General features: G+C 43.4%; 1 protein-coding gene across 9 annotated transcripts in view; it reads right to left on the reverse strand.

The window, feature by feature from the left end:
* Window positions 1-24024, reverse strand: part of agap1 (ArfGAP with GTPase domain, ankyrin repeat and PH domain 1) — a 179805-nt gene that overhangs the window by 4679 nt on the left and 151102 nt on the right. For all 9 annotated transcript variants that reach the window (XM_026158520.1, XM_026158521.1, XM_026158522.1 and 6 more), the window contains 3 exons: window positions 18517-18671; window positions 17859-17949; window positions 15863-16085 (listed from right to left, as the gene is read on the reverse strand). In XM_026158520.1, coding sequence (XP_026014305.1) covers window positions 15863-16085; window positions 17859-17949; window positions 18517-18671 — 469 coding nt within the window. The remainder of the gene's footprint in view (window positions 1-15862; window positions 16086-17858; window positions 17950-18516; window positions 18672-24024) is intronic.

Consider the following 24024-nt stretch of genomic DNA (forward strand, 5'->3'; position numbering starts at 1 on the left):
GTAGTACTGTGGAGTAAAATAAACCTTTTTTTCCTACTACTGCTATTGAAATGTGACCAGTGAGGTATGATGTCTTGACCCTCGAGTTAAAAAAAATTCATTGTGACTTGGTAACATTAACTCCTTTGACTTTTGGCTTCACTACAGCGGATCATCTGCCTCCATCTCACCCACTTTAACAACATCCATGAATCTTCTCTGAGGTCTTCCTGTTTTCCTCTGGCCTGCCAGTTTCAATTATCCACCCTCCCTCCTCTGCACATGTACAAACCAATTCAGCCTCACCTCCCTAACCTGAGCTGTCCCTCCGATGTACTCGTTTCTAACCCCGTCCATCCTGGTTACTAACAATGACAATGTTAGCACCTTCAACTCTGTCACCTCCTGCTGTCTTTTTGTTCATACCACCTTCTCCAAATCAAAATCAAGCAGGAAGTGTGTAATGTTATCTTCCTGAGTATTTGGCGTCAGTTTTAATTCCAAAATCCAAACAAACTTTATAAATCCAATGTTCTGCTGACGTTAAACATAGTTAGATATTGGTCATACTCCGGTTTGTTCTGATAGAGGATAAAAATGAAAGAATCCCTTTGGCTAAACATGACAATCACAATTACATTATTTAAATAAAACCCTTTAAGTTAGTGTTTTGGATTGTCTTGATGCTAGCAGTGAAAAACAGAAGAATAAAACAGCAGAGTCAACTTTCTTGATGGAAACTGAAAATCTGAAGTTATACGGATGATAATAAACTTTTCAAGAGGCTTTGTGTCTTAGTGTAGCTGCTGCACCCTGTTGAAACATTAGCTGAGTGGACCTGTTGATTGACAGCTCCATCAGCGGCTGTGTTGTGGTGTTGGGTCTCGGTCTCTGTTGGAGACAGTGGGGCATAGTGTGATTTTGTTTGGGGGTCACTCAGGGCGCCACACTGGGCCCACTGTGCTTCTCCGATTTCCTGTCTGTTGTTTGAGCTCTGGAGACCTCTCATTGTGTGTGTGCGTGTATCCAGTGTGTGTGTCAATGTTACCCCTGAGCGGCCGCTTTGTTCCGCTGTGTTTACATACACACCGAGTTTCCTGCCCAGCTAAAGCCAGAGGCCCGGCCGAGTGACCGACCACCGTTGGACGTCCCACCAGCTGCTCCCCCACCGCTCTGTGTGTGTGTGTTTAAGAGGGTCATCTGCCCACGACCCCACAACACAGCATTGACAGAGAGCTGAATACCAGCACACACACCCCGATAATCACACCAGGCTAATTACCATAATTACCACCAAACAAAACCTGAAGAGACCTGACACCAGAAAGAGCCCGATGGATCCTCAACAGCAGAAATGAACACTTTGAATACAGTTTGATGGAAGCAAGAGCAAAGACTTCTACTTAGTAACTCAACAATAATTTCTCAAGTTTTAGGATAAATAAAATGTATCTTATCCTTTTTTATATTTATATTTGTCAGGTATAACAAGTGGAAAATTAATCTGATGACTAATTTTATTTAGAACCTCACAAAACCAGAAATGTGGCCATTTCAACTTAAAAAAAACAACAACAACAAAAAACTTTGATACTTAAAGTCAATACTCCTTTCTAATCTGTCTCAAATTCTACCAGCAAGAAAATCACCACAAACACAGTGAGGGCTAAACTGTCGCTGTTTGCTATCTTTTCTTTCACTGTTCTATTGTTCTGGCTTCACTGAGGCCTCCCCTCTGCAAATACACTGTCTGGATGCCAGATGACTAAAATATGCCACTCAATGTTTCAGGACTCACTCACCAGCCACTTGGTTCGATACACCTGTTCATCAGTTGCTTTTAAAGCAAATATCTAAATCAGACAATCACACAGGAGCAACTCAATGTATTCAGGTAGATATGGTCGAGGGGACATGATGTTCAAACAGGGCATCAGAATGAGAAAAAGATATTATTTCCACCTTGAACACTCCTGGTTCCACCTGGTTGTTGGTCCAAACATTTAATAAACTGCTGAACTACCAGGATTTTATCACACAACCACTTCTAGGGCTCACAGAGAATGATCTGAAAACGAGAAAATACCCAGTGAGCAGCGTTTCTCTGAGAGAAGTCTGAGAATAACTCAAACTTTGAGTAACTCAAATAACCACCGAGCGCATCTCTGAAAGCAGAGCATGTCACACCCTGAAGTGGGTGGAGTACAGAAGTAGAAGACCACACCTGGGTGCCACCTTTGTCAGCTAAACAAAAAGATTGAGGTTAAAATTTAAAAACAGATTGGAAAAACACTAGCTAACCATTTAGGATGTGGTGGATCGGAGGATTCTCATCATGGATGTGCAGCCGATCAGCAGCAGCTGTGTTACGCTATCATGTCAATGTGGACCAAAACCTGTGTTTCCAGCATCTTTGTGAATCTCTACATTGCTGTAAAGCACAAAGAGTCCAACCCAGTAGGGGGTTAAACATATATCTAACAGATTTGGTAATGTCCTGTCTGAGTTTTTCATGCATGAAGTAAAAATAAAGAAAAGTTAAATGCAGATAAAAAGAGTATTCTCCAGCTCAGCTCAGCCTGCAGAGAGAAGCTGAGATGTATGAGCCACCACACTGCTGTTAAAGCCCGTCATTAATTACAGAGTGTGTGTGTGTGTGTGTGTGTGTGTGGGGTAATGAGCGGTAGGATTCGGGGGTTAAGAGTGACATGGTGTCAGTGGCTTCTCTTCTAGCCTAATTAGCCCTCTAATTAATAGATTAATAGATAGATAGAGAGCGTGGATAAGAGCATCAGCTAGCTGCCTGACCTAATGTGCATTTAAGATAAATCACCGTCAAATGGAGGGGCTTCTAACAAGGTGAGGAGCAAAATGAGCCACTAATTCTGCTTTAAATCCATGCAGAAAACATGCGTGCTTTGTTTTATCTTACAGCAGAAAAGAGAAGATGAGACGAAAGAAGAAGAGAAGAGGCTGAAATCAATTAGCCTTTCTAGCTGGTCGTTAGCTGCCGTTGGATAGGCACAGATAATTAAAGGGAGGGTGGTGGGGTGAGAAAGGTCTCTGTGTGGGGAGGGAGGGGTGAGTTGGGCTGAAGTCAGCCATGAGACTGTATTAGACAGATATGGAGGGGTTAATTCGGACAGGAGAGACAGAGATGATGCAAATGAGGAGAGAAAGAGTGGGAGAAGAGGTGGAGGAGAAATGGAGCAAACCGATGGGAAGCTGATCTCTGGGGTGAAACGCAATGCTCCAGTGATGCTGCACAGATACTGAAGGGGGGAGGAAAGGGGGAGTTTTCATAAAAAGAGGTGGAAAAGGAGAAGCAACCACAGATATAAAGGAAGAGACCCAAGGAGAGAGAGACAGCAGGAAGGTAAAAATATCAGGGGCATCTTCTCTAGTGTAAAAGAAATATCCACTGCATATTGCAATGATAGTAGTCCAGGAATGCATCAACGTTAGCTTGTCATGACCACAACTGGACAATGGAAACAAATCGGTCCAACACCATCTTGGAGGTAGATTATAAATCAGAAACAGGAGGACTCAACAAGAATAAAGTTCTGCTTAATTTGTAGCTGTTGAACAAATCAGGAATGTTAACTCGTTTCCGAACCATGTACGAAACTTTGACATGACCTTCATTTCATTATTCTCAAGAAAACACTCGTCCTATTGGGAAAGTTTCGCAAAGATACCTTTAATCCAAGGAGAAGACACTCCTTACCCTTTAATAGCATATTCAAAGCTGTGAAAGGGTAATTGTCTTGTCCTCAAATATCAGACTTCTCACAATTTTTAAAATGCAATTTCCAGAAAAAAAAAAATCGATATCTGGGTTATAACAGCACCTTTTTGGCACTGAAGTCTGGCCCATTTGGTTTAGAGACATCTAAGATCTGACGAGATCACGATGATATGGCCATGAATCACATGTGAAGATGCCTTGAATTTGTCCATACATTTATATTCAGTATTTTTGACAATTAAAGAGCCTACATGTTTTATCTGAATCAAAAGTCTGCAAACAAAGATTAAACCTCTTGATTCTTTCATAAATAAATAATATTTGGATAAGTGGTTCTTTGATCAAGATGTAACAAGCCTGCACACTGTCATATTAACAGGTATACATACTGCTATTGGCTTTTAAAATAGTTCTCCCAAGTCTCAGCTATCAGGATACCACAAAAACAAACTAAACCCCTCCCCCAAAAATAAACCCCCCACTAAGAATAGGGTCACTTTTTATTACTGACTTTGCCCTAACAGGGATGGATGCTCTATTCAATGTTGACTGCTCCTGTTGGGAATAACCTGACTTACTGTCTACATCAAACTGAAAAAGGCTTCCTCTGTGGGAATTTCAGGGCCTCCTGTCACCGGTCCAAAAGAGGAAGTGGCCTCAGCAAAGACAGTGGTGACCCTGAAGGCTTGGGCCTCGTGGCCGGGAAAGCCATTAACGTTTGCTACTAGATTAGCTGGATGCAGATGAGTGGACCTGTCTGACCACAAAAGGGCGGGGGGGGGGGGTTAACGCAGTAACAGGGTTTGGACAGGACAAAGCCAAGAGCCAGATTAATCAGTAGCTCGATTTAAAACACATCAAGGTGAGATTTTATTGTAGCACAGGAGGCAGCGGAGGGGGGGAAAAAAAAGGCAGCTAATGATTAAAACAGGGGTTTTACTGCAAATATTACCATTATGTACAAGATAAAAACAATAGCCTGATCTAAAAATACATATATTAAACATTAATAGACATTTAAACGGTGCAACAGCTCAGCTGATGCAACATTTCTGAGGCCGGTGATGTATCTGAAATCATCTGATATGGGTCTGTTTGTATGTGTCAGGCAAAGCTTAATTTTAACTTCTTTCATAAAGTAACACCAACTTGTGCTTTAAATACCTTTGTTTTAAGTGTCCTGTTACTCTGATTGGCAAATGAAAAAATATATTAAGTTTACAGATAATCAAAACTGATGCTACAGCTTCGTAAAACACGTAATTGATAAGTTACTATCAAAACATGTAGTTTCTCTAATGGCCACTAGAGGCAGGCTCCAAAAGTGAGTCCATCCGGTGTGATGAAGGTTTTAAAACAGGACTCTTTAAACCAGTAGGTCAGCGGTCCCCAACCCCTGGGCCAAATCAAATCAAATCACTTTTTATTGTCACATCACATGTGCAGGCACACTGGCACAGCACATGCGAGTGAAATTCTTGTGTGCGAGCCCCACAAGCAACAGAGATGTGCAAACACAACAACACAAACGAGCAAAATACAAGAATGGCCAACCTGAAACTAATAAATATATGTACAATATATAATAGTGTATGCATTTCTGGATGTGTATACTAAATATTTTCCTACGTGTGTGTGTGTGTGTGTGTGTGTATACACATTTTACAAATTAAATAGTAAAAAATAAAAAAAATAAAAATAATAATAATAAAATATATAAAATATACAGAGTTGAATATGTGCAAAACAAGTGGCATTTATATACAGTGTGGAGTGCATAATGTTGAAGTTCCAGTAGTGAAGCTGAGGTGTCTATGACGTGTTCAGCAGTCTGATGGCCTGATGGAAAAAGCTGTCTCTCAGTCTGCTGGTACGGGACCGGATGCTGCAGAACCTCCTTCCTGATGGAAGCAGTCTGAACAGTTTATGGCTGGGGTGACTGGAGTCCTTGATGATCCTCCCCGCTTTCCTCAGGCAGCGCTTCCTGTAGATGTCTTGGAGGGAGGGAAGCTCACCTCCAATTATCCGTTCAGAGCACCGCACTACTCGCTGGAGAGCTTTGCAGTTGTAGGCGGTGCTGTTGCCATACCAGGTGGTGATGCATCCAGTGAGGATGCTCTCAATGGCACAGTGATAGAAGGTCCTGAGGATGCGGGGGCTCATGCCGAATCTTTTCAGTCTCCTGAGAAAGAAGAGGTGCTGCTGCGCCTTCTTCACTGTTTTGTTTGTGTGTACTGACCACGTAAGATCCTCAGCCAGATGTACTCCAAGGAACCGGAAGCTGCTCACTCTCTCCACAGCAGCGCCGTTGATGGTGATGGGGGTGTGTACTTCTCTGCACCTCCGGAAGTCCACTATCAACTCCTTTGTCTTTGCGACGTTGAGGGTGAGATGGTTGTCTTGACACCAGTGGGTCAGGGCGCTGACCTCCTCCCTGTAAGCCGTCTCATCACCGTTGGTGATAAGACCCACCACTGTAGTGTCGTCCGCAAACTTCACAATGATGTTGGAGCTGTTAGTGGCTGTGCAGTCGTAGGTGTAGAGTGAGTACAGGAGAGGGCTCAGTACACACCCCTGTGGAGCACCAGTGTTCAGTGTGATGGGGGATGAGGTGATGCTGCCCAGTCTGACCACCTGGCGTCTGTCAGACAGGAAGCTAAGGATCCAGCTGCAGAGGGAGCTGCTCAGTCCTAGATCCTGCAGTTTCCTGTCCAGCTTCGAGGGAACGATGGTAGTGAATGCTGAGCTGTAATCTACAAACAGCATTCTCACATACGTGTCTCTCTTCTCCAGGTGTGACAGGGCAGTGTGTAGTGTCAGGGCTATGGCATCATCAGTGGACCTGTTGTGGCGGTATGCAAACTGTAGAGGGTCCAGTGAGTCGGGTAGTGCAGAGCAGATGAAGTCCCTGACCAGCTTCTCGAAGCATTTGCTTACGATGGGGGTCAGGGCTACAAGTCGCCAGTCGTTCAATGAGGAGATGGTGGAGGATTTGGGTACAGGGACGATGGTGGCCATTTTGAAGCAGGCTGGGACTACAGACAGAGAGAGGGAAAGGTTGAAGATGTGTGTGAACACTCCAGCCAGCTGAGCCGCGCATGACTTGAGGACGCGGCTGGGAATCCCGTCCGGACCAGTAGCTTTGCGCGCGTTCACCTTCCTGAAGCACTTCCGCACATCCTCCTCAGACACAGTGTGCGCACTAACGTCATCCGCGGTGCGCACACTGTCCGGTCTCATGGTGTTCGCTGCGTCGAATCTAGCGTAGAATACGTTTAGATCCTCACACAGAGAGGCCGTGGTCTGCGGTGTGCTGGTTTTCCCTCTAAAGTCTGGACCGGTTTGGTACCCAGCCGCGAGATTTTAGGCTCGGGATGAAATTGATGGTGTTCAGGGTTTTTATCGTTAACTCTGTTTCCCTGGGTCTTTTATTTTGAAATAAATATTTAGGCGTTACCATAGCTACACAGCAAAATCTCCAGTGTTAAATTAACACTGGAGACAGTGTCTATATGGGTCCACACCTCTGAATGTTAAATACAACACTGTTGAGTGTTAAATTACACTTTTGACAGTGTTATATGTTTAAAAGTACCTAGTCAGTTTTGAAGATTAACAATGGCTAACACTGAGCAGTGCTGATTTTCTAACACTGGAATATTTCTAACATTTTGAGTTATTTTCCAGTGTTAGAAAATCAGCACTGCTCAGTGTTAGCCATTGTTAATCTTCAAAACTGACTAGGTACTTTTAAACATATAACACTGTCAAAAGTGTTAATTCAACACTCAACAGTGTTGTATTTAACACCCAGAGGTGTGGACCCATATAGACACTCTCCAGTGTTAATTTAACACTGGAGATTTTGCTGTATACCAGCGAGCATTAAGGGGCAGAGAGGAGGATGTTACTCTCAATGTTTTTGGTGCATTTCAGGAGGACGCTGCTAATACACTTTTTTATAATACACAATTACACAGTGAATTCGCGTTTATTCTTATATTTACAAAATACGACCAAGACAAAAACTGTGGTATCGTTTTATTTTGTTGTATTTATCCGAGACACCTTAAAGGCCGGTCCATATAAATATTGTCTGACATTAAACCGGTCCGTGGCGCAAAAATGGTTGGGGACCACTGCAGTGGGTGATGTCACAGTAACTGTGTCCAATTTATATTCTTCAGATTTTAATATCTAAGGAATACGGTTGGTCATTTGTCTTTTCAATGTTCTGTTGGTGGGAATACTGATGGAAACAAGTCCAACCATTCTATTATTGAACAAGTCTGTTGTATTTTAATAGATATTTATGAAATCCAAACTCTTTAAAAATACCCTGAGAATTTAACTTCTTGGACAAACATCCAACCCTTTTCCTCACCCGAACAAAGTCCTCTTTTCTGTGCTTTGCTTTCATTTCTGAGGCATAAAACGCGTTCACTAAATGCATGAGTGAAAACCACAAACAAATCACTTCCTTCTAAAAGATGTGAACACAATGTGTGAATTAGCACAAATCACAAATAAAAGAGGACAATTTTTCTTAAGTGTATCGTCATGGCTCAGTGTTTGAAATGTTTACCAGCCGGCCGCAGCTCGCAGTGAACCCATTCAATCCAAACACATTACCGGCCGACGCGAGGAGAACTCTGTCCTCGAGTTTTTCCACCCCCTTTCTCCCTTTTCTTTATTGTATGAGCAATTTGCCGACTGAGCCAATTAGCCAAAGGGAGGAGGGGGAGCGGGGAGGAAGGGGGACTCGTACCGACGGCGCACAGATTCATTTCTGCTCCAGGAGCCAGCCCCCGCTGGCTTACGGCGAGCAGGAGCCCAGAGAATCCGGCGAGCTGAGAGGACGGACCGAGTCACGCATGTGGAGAGCGTTATTTATTTCTTCATTATTAAAATAAGGCAGGGGAGGGAGGGCAGAGGACAGCGAGGTTAATCTGATGACTCAGGCATAAAGAATGTGCATTTAGTTTGTGCTTTTAGCCCGCATTAGCATAACCTCGCCGCGATGACAAACGATGAATGGTCCGGTGATTGGCTCGTGTCAGCAGGCTTAATGTCAATAGTAAATTGGAGGGCTTGTTAGGCGAGTCGGGGGACGCGGTTACGAACAGCGGCGGGGCAGTCATGTACAAAATAATGTCTATTAGGACTAATTTAATCAAGGCCTCCCTTTTACAGATGAATTAGAATGTAGGGGCCAATTATTTTTCAACGTTTGCACTGGCCCTGCCTGTCAGGAGGCTTCCTCTCTGCGAGTGTGTGTGTGTGTGCGCGCGCGGGTGTGTGTGCGCTGTTTAAAATGCAGGCCATGGGGCCGCCTCGGATCTGCAGGGGCTGCAGATAATAACAGAGAGATGATGGTAGGCGGGATCAGCTAGTTATCCGCTGCAGATGAAACAGAGCCCGGCTCGATCTGCACAAATGGATACACGAGCACACATGTATGCAGATAATCCCACGCATGCATACGGATACAGAGTGAGTCCGGCCTCATGGGAGACACGGTGACATCTATTTCAGGCCTGACACTTCTGCCCACATGCATGTTAAATAGGGTGGCTGTAGTTCAGGTGGCAAAGCTGGGTGTTCACTAAATGCAGGGTTGGAGGTGTGATGCCTCATTCTTTAAACACATTTACTCCACTGCCTTTGGTGTCTGGACCTATTCTGCTAATTCACAGCTCTTAGACTAAAGTAGTTTTGATTTAGGGTTCAAAGTACTTCGTACAGCCCATCAGTTCATACTATTACTTACGAAGGGCAGACAAGTAAACTACCTCCCTCCAGGTATTCATACCTGAACACAGTAACAAAAAACTGCAGTAAACGAATTAAATATGATAGAAAATTTGAACTATGGGCAAATGTTTAGGGTTTGGATTGAGTTTGGTTCAGAAAATCGATGCTACATTTCAACTGAAGTCTCATATACTTTGGCCAAAAGTCCACTAACAGAGCAGGCTGTACTCGGCCCTGTTTGGAGCCCCTAAGCTCAACAGCACTCAGTCAGTCAGTCAGCAGTTTCTGTAGCAAAATGAGGCTAACATACAACAAATTAACAAAAATTTCAAACTGCCCCTATTCCTTAAAAAGAGCTGATGAATAATAGAAATATGTGATAATCTTTTGTGTTTTTATGCATGAACCGCCAACATGAATTAAAATGAGGTGGCCGCAAACACCTCTGACACCCGAGGGAGGCTAAGGACCTCCATCAGTGACTGGCTGTAATTAATAACTTCAAATCGTCCTGTATCACCATCTGATCTGCATGTGTCCATCTCAAATCATACCAGTCCAATCTGTGTTATGATCACACAGTAGAGAGGGGGAGGTGTGTGTGTGAGTGGAGGATATCAGTTTGGGTTTTATGGGATATGAAGCAGGGCTGTCCCCTCCTCCCCACCACTGGCTCTGACCCTGGGGGGCAATTATGTTGTGATGTGGCTGCCCCATTCCTCCTGGTCGCCCCATCTGGTCCCCTGAGCCCAATCCTGCTGCCTTGTCGGGCCGCCCGCTGCACCTGCACCCCGGTCCAGATTAAAAGCCCCCGGTCTAATTTTAAATCTGTTAGCGCTGGCCTTTTCTTAGGGGGGAACAAGACTAATCTGTTCCCATAAAGGGCCCTTTTTCTTTCCCCTCTCCTGGCTCCCAGCGCCGACAGACCTGCTGCTGAATTATTACTGGCCACGCATTTGTCATGCGGGCCCCGATGTTAAGTGCGTGGCGGCACCGCGATGCATGGCCCTGCGAGTTCATCCTTTTGCCGACCTCATTCATGCTCATTTTTCTACTGTCTAATTAAGGTGTGGCTCCCCAGCATCTACATACCTCTGCCTCCCCCTGTTGTTCACACTGAAAACTGATGTGACGGCTTTCAGCAGGACGTAAACTCTTTTTTAAAATCTGTTAACGAGCAGTGAATTGATAGTAATAATAAACCTGTTTGAATCCTTGATATCACCATGATTCATGATTCAGAGGCGCATATACTGCTGGTAGTATGGCTGCAGGTAACTGACTGGAAGCACTGGACAGCGTTTGGTTTATCATCTCCATCTCAGCAGAAGATCTCAGTGAAACAATGAACACAGGCTTTGAGCATACTCAGATGTGTGTGTGTGTGTGTGTACATAAACAGGGGAAGACGCTGACCCTCTGCGACAGACTACCAAAGGTCAGCAGTTGGCGTGAGAGAAGTAACGGTGGAGGGGGAGGGAGGGAGCCGCCAACCATGTTGCCAGCAATCACCTTCCCAGTCCAGTGGCCAGGAGCTTGGATTAGCGGTGCTGTCACTTGCTGTCCGCTCAGGCCTGCTAACACGCTGAGCCCGAGCAGGCCTAAGGTGCTGGTGTTGATGCGCCACTTGACACGTAATTAAAACAATGAGCCGCGGCGCCGAGAACCGGAGACTCGGGGTGTTGCGGCAGCAGTGTCGACGGAGCCTGCGAGGCCCCTGTGGGTGCTCCGGGATGGGCAGAGAGCCCAAACTTAGCAGCCCCTTCAGCGGTGGCCTCAGCTGGGCCGTGGCACCGGGCGACCACGCCAGCTGAGGTGATGACGGCTGACCGCGGGGCAGCCAGAGGTTAATGGGAACGTTTAGAGGACAACGGAGCCTTTTTGTGGTTTGTGAGCAGCAAGAAAATAAATACTTCTAACAGGATCCCTCTGGCGCAGCAGAGCTGGCACAGTTGGTGTTCATCCACACTGTACCCAACCTGCCCTGTTCCCTTCTTTGCCACTGCGAGCGACGCACGTCAACAAGTATCTCCCCTCACTGTGAAGCATTGCAGCGCTGAGCAGGCGTGGCAAGACCTTGCATTCGGCGCGATGGGCTCCAGCCCTAAAACGATTAGCAGCGACAGTACTCGCTCCTCATCCTCACCGCGACTCGCTGATGTTAATGAGACCTGGACCAGCCGTCGCTGTGGGCAGACGCGCGGGGAGGAGGACGAACCGGGGAAGATAAAGAGATGATGACAACAGCTGGAGATGGCGGGGCTCGGCCCTGTCACATATCTCATTGGATGGGGGGGCGACGCCACGGAGGTGAGGCGCGATCTCTCCGAACATAATTCCTCCCTCCGGTCCACCGGGGGAGTTGACAGAGGAGGGGAGGAGAGAAAAAAAATGGAGGAGTTTAATACTGACGGTCATACTAATGCGCCTCCTCTTCTCATCCATCCAACCTCCGCCCAGCATCACTTCTTTTTTCCCTCCAAATTTCTGCCTCCTCTTTGTTTTCTACCTATCTTCCCCTCACCTTTCGTTGTACCTCCCTCTTGTTCTGCCATTCTACACGCTTCCTCTTTCTTCTGTCCATTCCTTTCCTTTCCTCTAATTCTCACTCTTCCTCCTTCTCTCCACCCCCCCCACCAAACCTCCAAACAGGACCTAATTGGGAGGCGAGAGTGGGGGGCCAGACCTTGACAGACAGGAGGTCAGCGTAATTGCTGCTGGCCATATTTAACATTAAGATAATCAGGCCATTAATTACCCTTTGGATCATTAAATCAGCCACTTGCAAAATGAAATTTCGGCCTCTATTACTCACTTGAGAGACCACGAGGGGAGGGCATTTTTCCATCTATCAGCCACCCCTCCCAACCTCCTCTTCCCTTACTCTCCCTCCCATCCCTCCTGCTGCCTGGACAAAGCCTCTGCCGGCCTTGTCTCGTTCCTCAACCAATTCCTCTTCTTTTACACAGGTTTTAGTCACGGTTCTTGTTGAATGTGGAGAGATTTATGATTTGGATGATGTTTTCACATATTTGCAGTAATTTAGTGCACAATGCAAGAGGACGTTAAGCCACTAAATGATGTAAGTAGATGCATTTCCATACCAAAAATGGTAAATATGTCAACAGCAGAGTGGGGCTCCACAACTCCTCATCCTCATGTCGATTTTAGGTTTATTTACTTTTGAGTGTAACTCAAATCTGGCCACATTTACACTATTTTCTGAAGTTACACAGTTTAACTACAACATTTCATTAATCTGATCGACTCTTCCTTCGAAGGCTACAGGACAGGACATGTTGGTCAAGCAATGAAGTTGTTCTTCATAGCACAAATGTTAGAATTTCAGGATTTTTACATGCTTGCTCTTCTCCATGAAGTGAAGTTGTGCCAGAATCGTGTGATCTGAGAAGGCAAATATGTACCAGTTCTCAATAGCTTCTCCCCCATGTTATTGTGGACTTCTATTTAAATCTAACAGTTAAAAATTTTACCTAAATGGGTGCCCAGAGGAATAAAACAATGTTAAGTGGCTCCAGCAAGACCACCGTTTGACAAATCAAGGTAATTATCAATTTCTACTATATTTATATGCAGCTGATACTCTCTTGAAGGCTAAGAAAATTTCATTGATGGTTAGCATAGCATATGATGTTTTTAACCCCCTCCACACAAGTTTTGTGTTTTTAGTGCGACTGTATTGGTTTGTATTTATCAGCAGTTACATGCCTGTAACCCCAGCGATGGTTTGTAATTTCAGAGGAGCAGTAGGCGTTGAGTGAATGCAACCTCGGTGACACAGCTTCTACATATCATTTCATAGACCGTCACTGGCACTCCATAAAGCTGTCATAAAAGCTCCACGCCTTCCTCCCACTGTGTCTCAGGGAACGTGTGAGAGACCCCTCCATGGATAAATACTACTATGATGAGGGACAAAGGCAGCATTTTAGCACTTCAACTACATCCTGTTATACACATAAGTTTAAAAAAACCTGTGAGAAAATTTAAGAAAAATTCAGGTGTGGATTTGGAAACACAGATGCTGTTAAACAACCTTATAGTAGCCACTATCAGTGTAAAAATTTCACACAACACCCTGACTTATAATTTAGAAAAAGTGTCTTTTCATTTGCTTATTTTGTTTAGACTAATAGTACAATACAATAGGAAAATAAACAATTATTAGGTGAATGTCTTACTAGAGGGTTAATAATTAAATCTTGAGTAATTTTTGAGTGCCCAGAACAAAACAGGTTTCCAGCTTTAACATCGGGAGGGTTAAAATAGCCTTTGTGTAATCTTAGAGGTGAAATGCAGGACTAAAAAAAGCCAGTCACAGAAGGTGTAGAAGTCACAGGGTAAAAAATAGCAGTCAGAGGTGGAGAAACGATGGAAAAATCAGAGAAGGAGGAGTAAAGATAGAAAGAAAACCAGGATTTATGGAGGGGAAACGACAAACAGCGAGCCACTTAAGGAATGGACTGATAAATACTATCGACAGGACAGCGATGGGGGAGAGAGGGGAGGAGAGAGATGGAGCTGCAGTGGAGCGTCGCGGGTTAATTGAGATAATATTGACCTCCTCCTCTAATCTCTTCAGGGGGAAACATGCTTCAGATTCATAAATAAATAGGAACATGAGCAACAATAAAAGCATTAGTGCCCTGATGGAGGAGGGCTAATGGCACGTCGATATCCAAGGATCGCTCAGTGTGAGTGAGTGTGTGTGTTTTTGTGTTGTGTGTATTCAGCTAAGCAGATACAGTCGTAAAGCTGAACTCAAATATATTGACTGTAGGCATCTCCTTGTGTTTTTATGTCCAACTTTAACCTGGATTTTGATTTATTGTATACATATTTTTAAGTGCTGTATTCACTCGCATCACTTTAATTCTTACTGATATTAATTTGGCTTTAATGTAGTTATTTAAAAATTATTGTGAGTACGTTTACATTGTTTTTATACTGAAAATTTGATTTCTCATGCACACTAACCTGAGATTCAAGTCTTATTACTAGGCTGTGAAGATCTTGCATGAATATTTTTGTCTGCTTTTGTTTTTAGCAGAAAAAACCCCCAAACCATAAACTAGTTAAGCATAAATGTAATCAAGAATAAAATCCTTCAAGTTTCTCTGTTAGCTGAAAATATGAAGGACTTTGTAAATTTTGTTACTGTGATTGCATTGCAGTTTCAGCTCAATGTATGTTTAATTGATTAGGATGATGGGTCCACGATCAGGAATTTATATTTTCTCTGAAATTAATACAATTAAGTCTGACACATTTAAACCTTTGTTAAGAGGACGAGTAATAAGTGACACAAGCACTAAATCTCAAAAAAGCACAGCAGAAAGTATAGCTGTGTGTACAGTTTTCATACAGTTGTTGTGCTGCTTGAGTTGGCATGTTGAATATATTTCGGATAGCTGGACTCACTAAAGGAACACTGCTTTTAATATTCATTTGTTTACATGTATTTGTTTTGTCTCGGTGCATGTAGGGTAAAAATGTTTGTGTATATATAAGTGAGTGTGCATCAGTGTGTGTTGGAGGGGAGTAATTATAAAGTGCTTCTGTTGACTAATGAGCGTCAGGGGGGCGAGTGGAGGGGGGGAGGACGGGGAAGTCGATCTTCATGCGGATGGCAGTCAGCTCTAATTTGTTATGATGGCTGCTGGCTTCCCAGGGCTGCAGCATCCGATAATTACACAGCATGCACGCACACACACACACACACACACACACACACACACACACACACACACACAAACATGCAGGTACATGCTGATCAACACCAACGTCACGCTGAAGTTCACCGATTTGTTACTATCCCCTGTAGTCTACAAGACAGTGCACACACAGAGGTGGGCTTTTTATTGTGTGACATTTCTGTCAATATCAACACACTCAGTGTGAACCCTGCTGAGCCACACACTGAAACACTGCTCCCTGCCTGCAGCAAGCAGCACTGCACTGATATCCAACTTTCAATATACAAAAAATGAGATCTAAGATCTAGCACAACAATGACTCACTTTATAGGAAGTAAAGTTTTTGCTGAATGTCTTCTCTCTTGGAGACAGTTTTAGAAATGGCGTTCCACAAGGCTCATGTCTGGGTCCTCGTCTATTCACTATTTATTTAAAAACAGTAGTACTTCCAACCAATAAGCAACGTCAGGACTGCTGCCCTGACCTGAGAGATTATGAGAAATTATTCCCTGTAGCTTCGATGTAATCCTGTCACTTCCTGCTGCACCAGAAACAACCACAGTCATCTTTAGAATCTCGTCATTCCTTCAGACTACACTTCCAATTCAAACCTCCCAGTGGAGCCAAACTCTTTTCCTTAGATGTTTTCTACATTTCCTACCTGCTGGCGTCCGGTCCAGGTTTAAGGCGTCCCTGAGCGTTGGCCTCCCACACGCTGTTGGCCAGCTCGTTGCCAATGGCCGACATCACCTTGATGAGCTCCAGCGGCCACTCATCCAGGTCTAGAGAGCGAACCCTGGACAGGTGAGTGCCCAGGTTCCTGTGGATTCCCGAGCACTCAATGCAGATCAGGGCCCCAAGATTCAGACTTGCCCAGTCCGGGTCTGAAGGAGACAAGTTCACTCTATTAAAGACAATATACCCTTTTTGGGGAAAAAAAAAAAAAGAACTTCGGTTTAATTGTTTATGTATATAAATATGTATGTAAATATGTTATAACAAACAAAGATTATTAAAAGGGTTCCTAAAAAGTAAGAATTCTGGATAAACAACCTTTATTTTAAAGGTCAATGAGGAAGTTTATCTATTTAAGCAAGGCAAGGCAAGGCAAGTTTATTTGTATAGCACAATTCAACAACAAGGTGATTCAAAGTGCTATTTAAACTGTGTTTACAGAGGAAGATCAAGACATGAAATTTAAACAGTTGGTAAAAGCCAGCACCGGACAATCATTGCTCTTTATTTGTAGGTAGAAGGTGGCTAACAAGGCTAGAAGAATTTTAGACCTTGGTCATCATTACAGACCTTCTTGGTCTGTAATCAATAACTGAAATCCAAAAAAAATCGAATTCGGGAACAAATGGACAAAACTGGAAATGACCTCCGTCATTTTATATCTTAAGTTCTTTCTTTTGGTTTCGGTTTAAATGTGACGTGATAAAGAAAGAATGTAGGCATTACTGTATTCTTCCTTCCTATTGTCTCAAAAATGGGCAAAAAGAGCATTTGTAAGAATTATGATCTGAGAAAAGCTCACAATATTGGCCTGCTTGCTGGGAGAGATTGCATCTCTAAGGCTACGTTCACACTGCAGGCAAAAGCGCATCAAATCCGACTTTTTTGACCCTATGCGACCCATATCCGATCATGGTATGACAGTGTGAACGGCACAAATCCGATATTTTCAAATCGGATCTGGGTCACTTTCATTTGTGGTACTGAATCCGATACATATCTGATGTTTTAGAAAGCGACTGCTGTTTGAACGGTCATGTCGCATTAAATCCGTCTTTTACGTCAGTGACACAAGACAGACGCCAATTATCAGCACCGGAGAAGCGACCGAGAAGACATCGTGAACGCTTCCTGGTCATCCCGTGTAGATGTTAGTGAAAGTGTTGGGAAGACAACGTTGGAGAAACGTGAACATTTTATTTGTACTGTATAAGTACATAGTACATAGATAGTTGCAGATTCTGACAGAAATCAGCAACTATCCTTTGAAGCACCGCTCCTCTCTAAAACAGCAATAAGGATAATTATTAGGCCATATGTAAATAACAAAATAACTTTATAACTTAAAGCAAAAATGGGAAACGTAAAGTCCGAAACAAGTCTTTATATTAACGGCCATCATTCAAATAATACTGTTTGGTTTGGGTCTAAACAGAGTGTGTTGTGTGTGACGTCTTTTTTTTGCGCATGCGTGCCGCTTTGAGCGTTCACACTAGAGCACGTTTGCTGTCACATTTTATTTGTAGTGTGAACAAGCAGACAGAAAAAATTGGATTTGATCAAAAAATCGGAATTGAGCATTAAGACCTGCAGTGTGAACGTAGCCTAAGTTGGACAGTGAGAGGCTGAACATCCTGCACAACAACCTAAAGGATGGACGGAGTTTCAGGAATTGGACTTAAATTATGCAACTCCTTGAAATAACTGGACCCATTCTTGGATGGTGTCACATTTACACATAATTAATCCTTTCAGTCTAGTTTAACTCTGACCATTAAGAAGATACTCAGAAGGCATTCTTGCGTGAACCCTAAGAATCATCTTTCTTGACCTGTCTGATGGTTTATTTTTAGGAAGTAAACTGAAGGGTAATGGTTGTGTTAGTGAAGGTTTTGTTGACACTGTGGGTGGTTTGTACTCACTCGGTGTGTCGCAGTCGGCACAGCGACCGTTCCCTCGAATGCTTCGGATCGACTGCAGAGCCATCGCCTCTGTCTGGCTTGTCAGACGAGACTGAAACAAAGAAGAAGAAAAAAAACAGTTCTGACTCACGTCTTTTCTTGACTAAATGTTTACTTTACAGTTTGAGGGAGAAAAAAAATAGGATTTAAACACTGATCAACCTCTTGTGTTCTTGACAGCGCTGTCTCTCAATTAGGCTAAAAATGTTTAAAACACTGAGCATATGTGAGTCGCTGCTGTTTTGGGTTATGAGCATCAATGTCGGAGAGTGAAGGAACAACACGATACACAAATGGAATTGGTGAAGGGAGGGGGGGCGGGCGTCTTTTTTCTTCTTCTTTCTTTTTGGGTGGGAGGGCAATAAAAAGGCTGAGAGCCTCAGGCGTAAACACATCAGGCCTCGAATGAGACGCAGCCGCCTGCTGCAGGTGGAAAATGGCAATGCTGAGGCTCAATGTGAGCTACAGTAATTGCTATTTTCTAATTATGTGAGTGAACGCGCGTGTGTGTGTTTGTGTGCATTAAAGGGCGATTTCGCATGTTTGTTGGTCCTGATGTGGACAAATGTGAAAATGGTGCGATGAAGAGACTGAAAGGCTCCAGGAGAACTCGGCTCACCTTGTTCTTGCTGCTCTCGCACGACTGCAGACTCGCCAGGATCTGGCTCTCGATGACCTGAACCCAGGCATCTCGCTCCTCGTAGGAAGTGGCTTCAAAGTGCCACGTCTGCCCCGTCAGCGACACGATGGTGAACTCAAAGTTCTCCTCTTGTTCTGTCAGAGAGAGAGAGAGAGGGAGAGATGAAAACACATCCTGACCTTACTCTGACCATTTTGATTCAAAAGCTTCGTCATCAAACAGTCGCCAAGCAGAATTTAAAAATAAGAACAACGTGTGGATGCTCAGCTGAGGGCTGTAACGACCAACTCTCTCTCACGTTGTTTGACAGGACACCTGTTCCACTGACCTACATGACCCCGCCCCCTGTAGCCAGGATATCACCCAAATTAAGGGTCCCTGGACCATCCTGCCCTCTTCTCTGCAGACATGTCAGCAGGAGAGGCCAGTCATTACAATCAGGGCCAGCTGGAGGGGGGGGGGGGGGGTGCATATGGATCTGTTACACAGAACCCCCTCAGAGGTTAATGGGACAATCAGGAGCCAATTACATCAAGTATGTGCGAGCCTGTTGTGTGGATTCAGGGTCGAGGACACTTTTTAAAGCAGCACCAGCGAGGTTTGACAACATGTCTGCAGAGTCACACATCAATGGGACTGTTCACTCAAAATCACATTTTAGTAAATTCAAATAAAGTCTCCACACTGAGACAGTTCTAATGGGATTTACTGCAATAAAATGTATAAAAACCTCAAAAAATGTCACAAAATTAGAAAAGAAATTACAGCTAAACTACATAAAATACCAGAAATGAGCAGTAACCAACAGACCTCTCCAGCTGATCTTTAAAACAGTAACTGAGCTAACAGACTGAGCCACATCAATACGTATCGACTGTTAGAATAAACAGGATATTCAGACTAGATTTGAAAACCTTCACCAATTTTCACTTCCTGTTAAATAAACATGAATTAATTCTTGAGTTCAAAGACTAAAAGATCCACTTTTTAGCTCTTCAAAGCTTTTTTCAAACTTCAGATGACTCATGAGGTGAGCTTCCAGCTGCATGCTGGAGTCTTCCTCAGATCTCTTATGATGAGGTGAGTAGAAACCGTTAGAAAAGTCAGTAATGGGAGCTCGGCGTTACAGGGAGTGCAGAATTATTAGGCAAATGAGTATTTTGTCCACATCATCCTCTTCATGCATGTTGTCTTACTCCAAGCTGTATAGGCTCGAAAGCCTACTACCAATTAAGCATATTAGGTGATGTGCATCTCTGTATTGAGAAGGGGTGTGGTCTAATGACATCAACACCCTATATCAGGTGTGCATAATTATTAGGCAACATCCTTCCCTTTGGCAAAATGGGTCAAAAGAAGGACTTGACAGGCTCAGAAAAGTCAAAAATAGTGAGATATCTTGCAGAGGGATGCAGCAGTCTCAAAATTGCAAAGCTTCTGAAGCGTGATCATCGAACAATCAAGCGTTTCATTCAAAATAGTCAACAGGGTCGCAAGAAGCGTGTGGAAAAACCAAGGCGCAAAATAACTGCCCATGAACTGAGAAAAGTCAAGCGTGCAGCTGCCAAGATGCCACTTGCCACCAGTTTGGCCATATTTCAGAGCTGCAACATCACTGGAGTGCCCAAAAGCACAAGGTGTGCAATACTCAGAGACATGGCCAAGGTAAGAAAGGCTGAAAGACGACCACCACTGAACAAGACACACAAGCTGAAACGTCAAGACTGGGCCAAGAAATATCTCAAGACTGGTTTTTCTAAGGTTTTATGGACTGATGAAATGAGAGGGAGTCTTGATGGGCCAGATGGATGGGCCCGTGGCTGGATTGGTAAAGGGCAGAGAGCTCCAGTCCGACTCAGATGCCAGCAAGGTGGAGGTGGAGTACTGGTTTGGGCTGGTATCATCAAAGATGAGCTTGTGGGGCTTTTTCGGGTTGAGGATGGAGTCAAGCTCAACTCCCAGTCCTACTGCCAGTTTCTGGAAGACACCTTCTTCAAGCAGTGGTACAGGAAGAAGTCTGCATCCTTCAAGAAAAACATGATTTTCATGCAGGACGATGCTCCATCACACACGTCCAAGTACTCCACAGCGTGGCTGGCAAGAAAGGGTATAAAAGAAGAAAAACTAATGACATGGCCTCCTTGTTCACCTGATCTGAACCCCATTGAGAACCTGTGGTCCATCATCAAATGTGAGATTTACAAGGAGGGAAAACAGTACACCTCTCTGAACAGTGTCTGGGAGGCTGTGGTTGCTGCTGCACGCAATGTTGATGGTGAACAGATCAAAACACTGACAGAATCCATGGATGGCAGGCTTTTGAGTGTCCTTGCAAAGAAAGGTGGTTATATTGGTCGCTGATTTGTTTTTGTTTTGTTTTTGAATGTCAGAAATGTATATTTGTGAATGTGGAGATGTTATATTGGTTTCACTGGTAAAAATAAATTATTGAAATGGGTATATATTTGTTTTTTGTTAAGTTGCCTAATAATTATGCACAGTAATAGTCACCTGCACACACAGATATCCCCCTAAAATAGCTCAAACTAAAAACAAACTAAAAACTACTTCCACAAACATTCAGCTTTGATATTAATGAGTTTTTTGGGTTCATTGAGAACATGGTTGTTGTTCAATAATAAAATTATTCCTCAAAAATACAACTTGCCTAATAATTCTGCACTCCCTGTAAAATTTGATTGGATTTCTGAGTAAACCTCGTGGAGCTGAAAATCCTCTGTGTTTCTGTACGACTGCTTCCATGCCTCGCCACAGATGTTCACATTTGTTCGTTGACATGTCAGCCACATTTGGAAACTGTTAGGGCGCACAGACGGGATGGGAGGGGGGCTGAGTATCATCACCACAGCAGATCAGACTACAAGCAGCTTCTGTTTACAATTAACCCCGATCAGCAGGGAAGAGGAGGCGACACCGGGTAATCACTTAATCAAAGGATGGCCTCCAGCGTGCCTGATAATTCCCAGGATTCCACCATCTCTGCTGGTGTGACCCGGAAATGCTTTCCTCCATCCAAACCTGCGCGGCGTCGGGCTCAGACAAAATCTCAGCAGTGAGCTCGGTAATCACTCACAACACGGGCGAGGGTTTCTGGAAGCAGCCGTTCATGACGAGCGGCGGCAGCAGAAGAAGAAGATGATGATGATGAGGGGTTTAATCAGTCGGAGAGCGGTCACGGCCGGCCCGCCAGGGAACAACCATTTGCTCCTCCTCAACTCCAGTCATTTGGCTAATTGGGATCGTCTCAGAGCAGCAGAGCCGAAGCTCCCCTCCGGCTCTGCTCTGGATAATCAATGGCCTTGTCCGAGGAGAGGAAGGACGGAAGGTAAGGATGGAAGGAAGCGCCCCGAGGCGAACGGCGGGCTGAGGAAGCCCCGCACTTCCAGTTGAAGAGATTGAAAACACCTTTGCTCTCCAAAGTTTCTCTACTAGAGATAACCGAGGATCGTTTTCATCTGTGAGCTGCTGCAGGCAGCTGACGGCCCGAGTCGGATGAGCTCACGTTAATTAAAACTACTGTTTACAAGGGCCGGCTAACGGATCAAGGTTAAACCGATCTGTGCAGTAAACCAGCCGCTGAGCGCAGAGATTCAGAGAAACAATGATGAGACTGAACTTTTCTCATGAAAGCAGTGAAACGAGAGGGACAAACTGTAAAGGAAAATATTTAATAAAAGGTTTTCTCACAGTGGAAAAAAGCTGGACATTTTTACCAAAGTGGAGCTTCAAGCTGCTTTTTTCCAGGTGATGTTTTTGGGAAAGGATCCAGAAATAAGTTTTTAGAGGAAGCGACTGAATTAATCAACATTAACATTAATGAAGCCTAATTAAAACCTGCAGGTCCAAACTGAAAATGAGTTGAGAATAATAAAATGTTCAAAAAGCAGCTAAAGGAAAGAAAAATTCACCCCACAAATGTCTGAAAACTTGTTTGAAAAATATAAATAAAATCTGAAGAAAGCTAGACAAAAAATTCCAGTTACTTTATATTAATAACCATTAATAAACAAAATCTGTAAAATGATATACAAAGAGGAAGAAAACACTGGTCAAACTAATATTTCTAAAAAATATATTTAAAAAAACTTTTTTTAAAATACAAAAAATTGGAAAAATAAAATTTTTTAAAGAATTTAAAAACAAAATGACAGAAAAAGGTGTCAAAAAAACCCTTTTTTACTTTTCTTTAAAAGATACATTAATATAAATACATTTTATGGAAAACATTTATTTTGGTGTCTAAGAAGAAGAATTGTCCCAAAAAGCAGGAAAAAAATAGAAAAAAGGGCCCCAGATTATCACGAGAAATATTGAAGATAAAGCACTTATAATAATTTCACTTAAACTAAATTAAACCTCCAAAAACATAGAAAAACATCCAGAGTTTCACACAGTGCTCGATCCTGATTCATAGCCTGGAGCTTATTGACCTTTGATTATTAACTTGATTGCATAAAAACATGAGTTTTATTTTAGGAGCACCTGTTGCTGTCCTTCATGATTTACGGGGACACTGCGTGACTTCAGAGCGGGTGCTACCATCATCAAACTATCTTCAGACCAGAGGAAGTCGAAGCTCTGCGTATGAACGTGTGTCTGATGAAGGGCAAACTGTACATAATGCAGGGAGGGAGTGTGTTCGGAGCTCCTGGGTGAACACCGGGTGCCTCTTCGTTCTAAATGACGGCTCACCCATCAAGCACCGCCTCAGCCCTGCAGGGTCAAGAGCCAGAATCCCATCATAATTAAATTCCCATGATTCTCTGTTTTCAGGGGGAAGGGGAGGGGTGGAGGCTGCTTGACAATTATGGAAACCAACAATCCAGAAAGGCTCTGCCTCTCTGCAGCGTAAATTAAACGGTGTTTCTGGATTTAAATGCTGCATGCTGACCCAGCGCACTAAGCCCGCTAATGAATAAAATCAGGGGGGAAAAGAACCACTCCCACCACCCACTTTTACTATGAAACCCCTGCCTGGACCTCAGCAGCAACACTAATCTTAAAGCATGGTAGAAAAATTACTCTGTGGAGCTTTTTAGTCTCTTTTAGCTCATAGTTTCAGTTCTCTGAGCAGCCAACAGCTAAAAGAAACAGAGGTGGAGACCAAAAGATATTCACTGGATTATATTATGATAGAAACTAGAAATGGAAACTATATTCAATAGGTCAAATATGAAACATGGAGCTTTTAGCTGCTTTATATCCAGGGTGAGGAGCTAGAAGTAAAATGTAAGTGCAAGGACTAAAATTAATTACCTTTAACATTAATGAAGCTTAATTAATGCTGAGAATGTGCAGCTTCAATTTGCAAACGGGCCGAGGGGCAGAGGATAATAAAAGTGTTCAATGTTCACATTGTCTTCTAAAAAAGGAGAAAATATAACAAGTTTTAAAAATATAAGAAAATATCAATAAAATAATAACATTATTTTATATTAGTTTGGAATGAACTCCCTGAGAAATATT

This window comes from Astatotilapia calliptera, chromosome 23, assembly GCF_900246225.1.
Source record: "Astatotilapia calliptera chromosome 23, fAstCal1.2, whole genome shotgun sequence".
NCBI lineage: Eukaryota > Metazoa > Chordata > Actinopteri > Cichliformes > Cichlidae > Astatotilapia > Astatotilapia calliptera.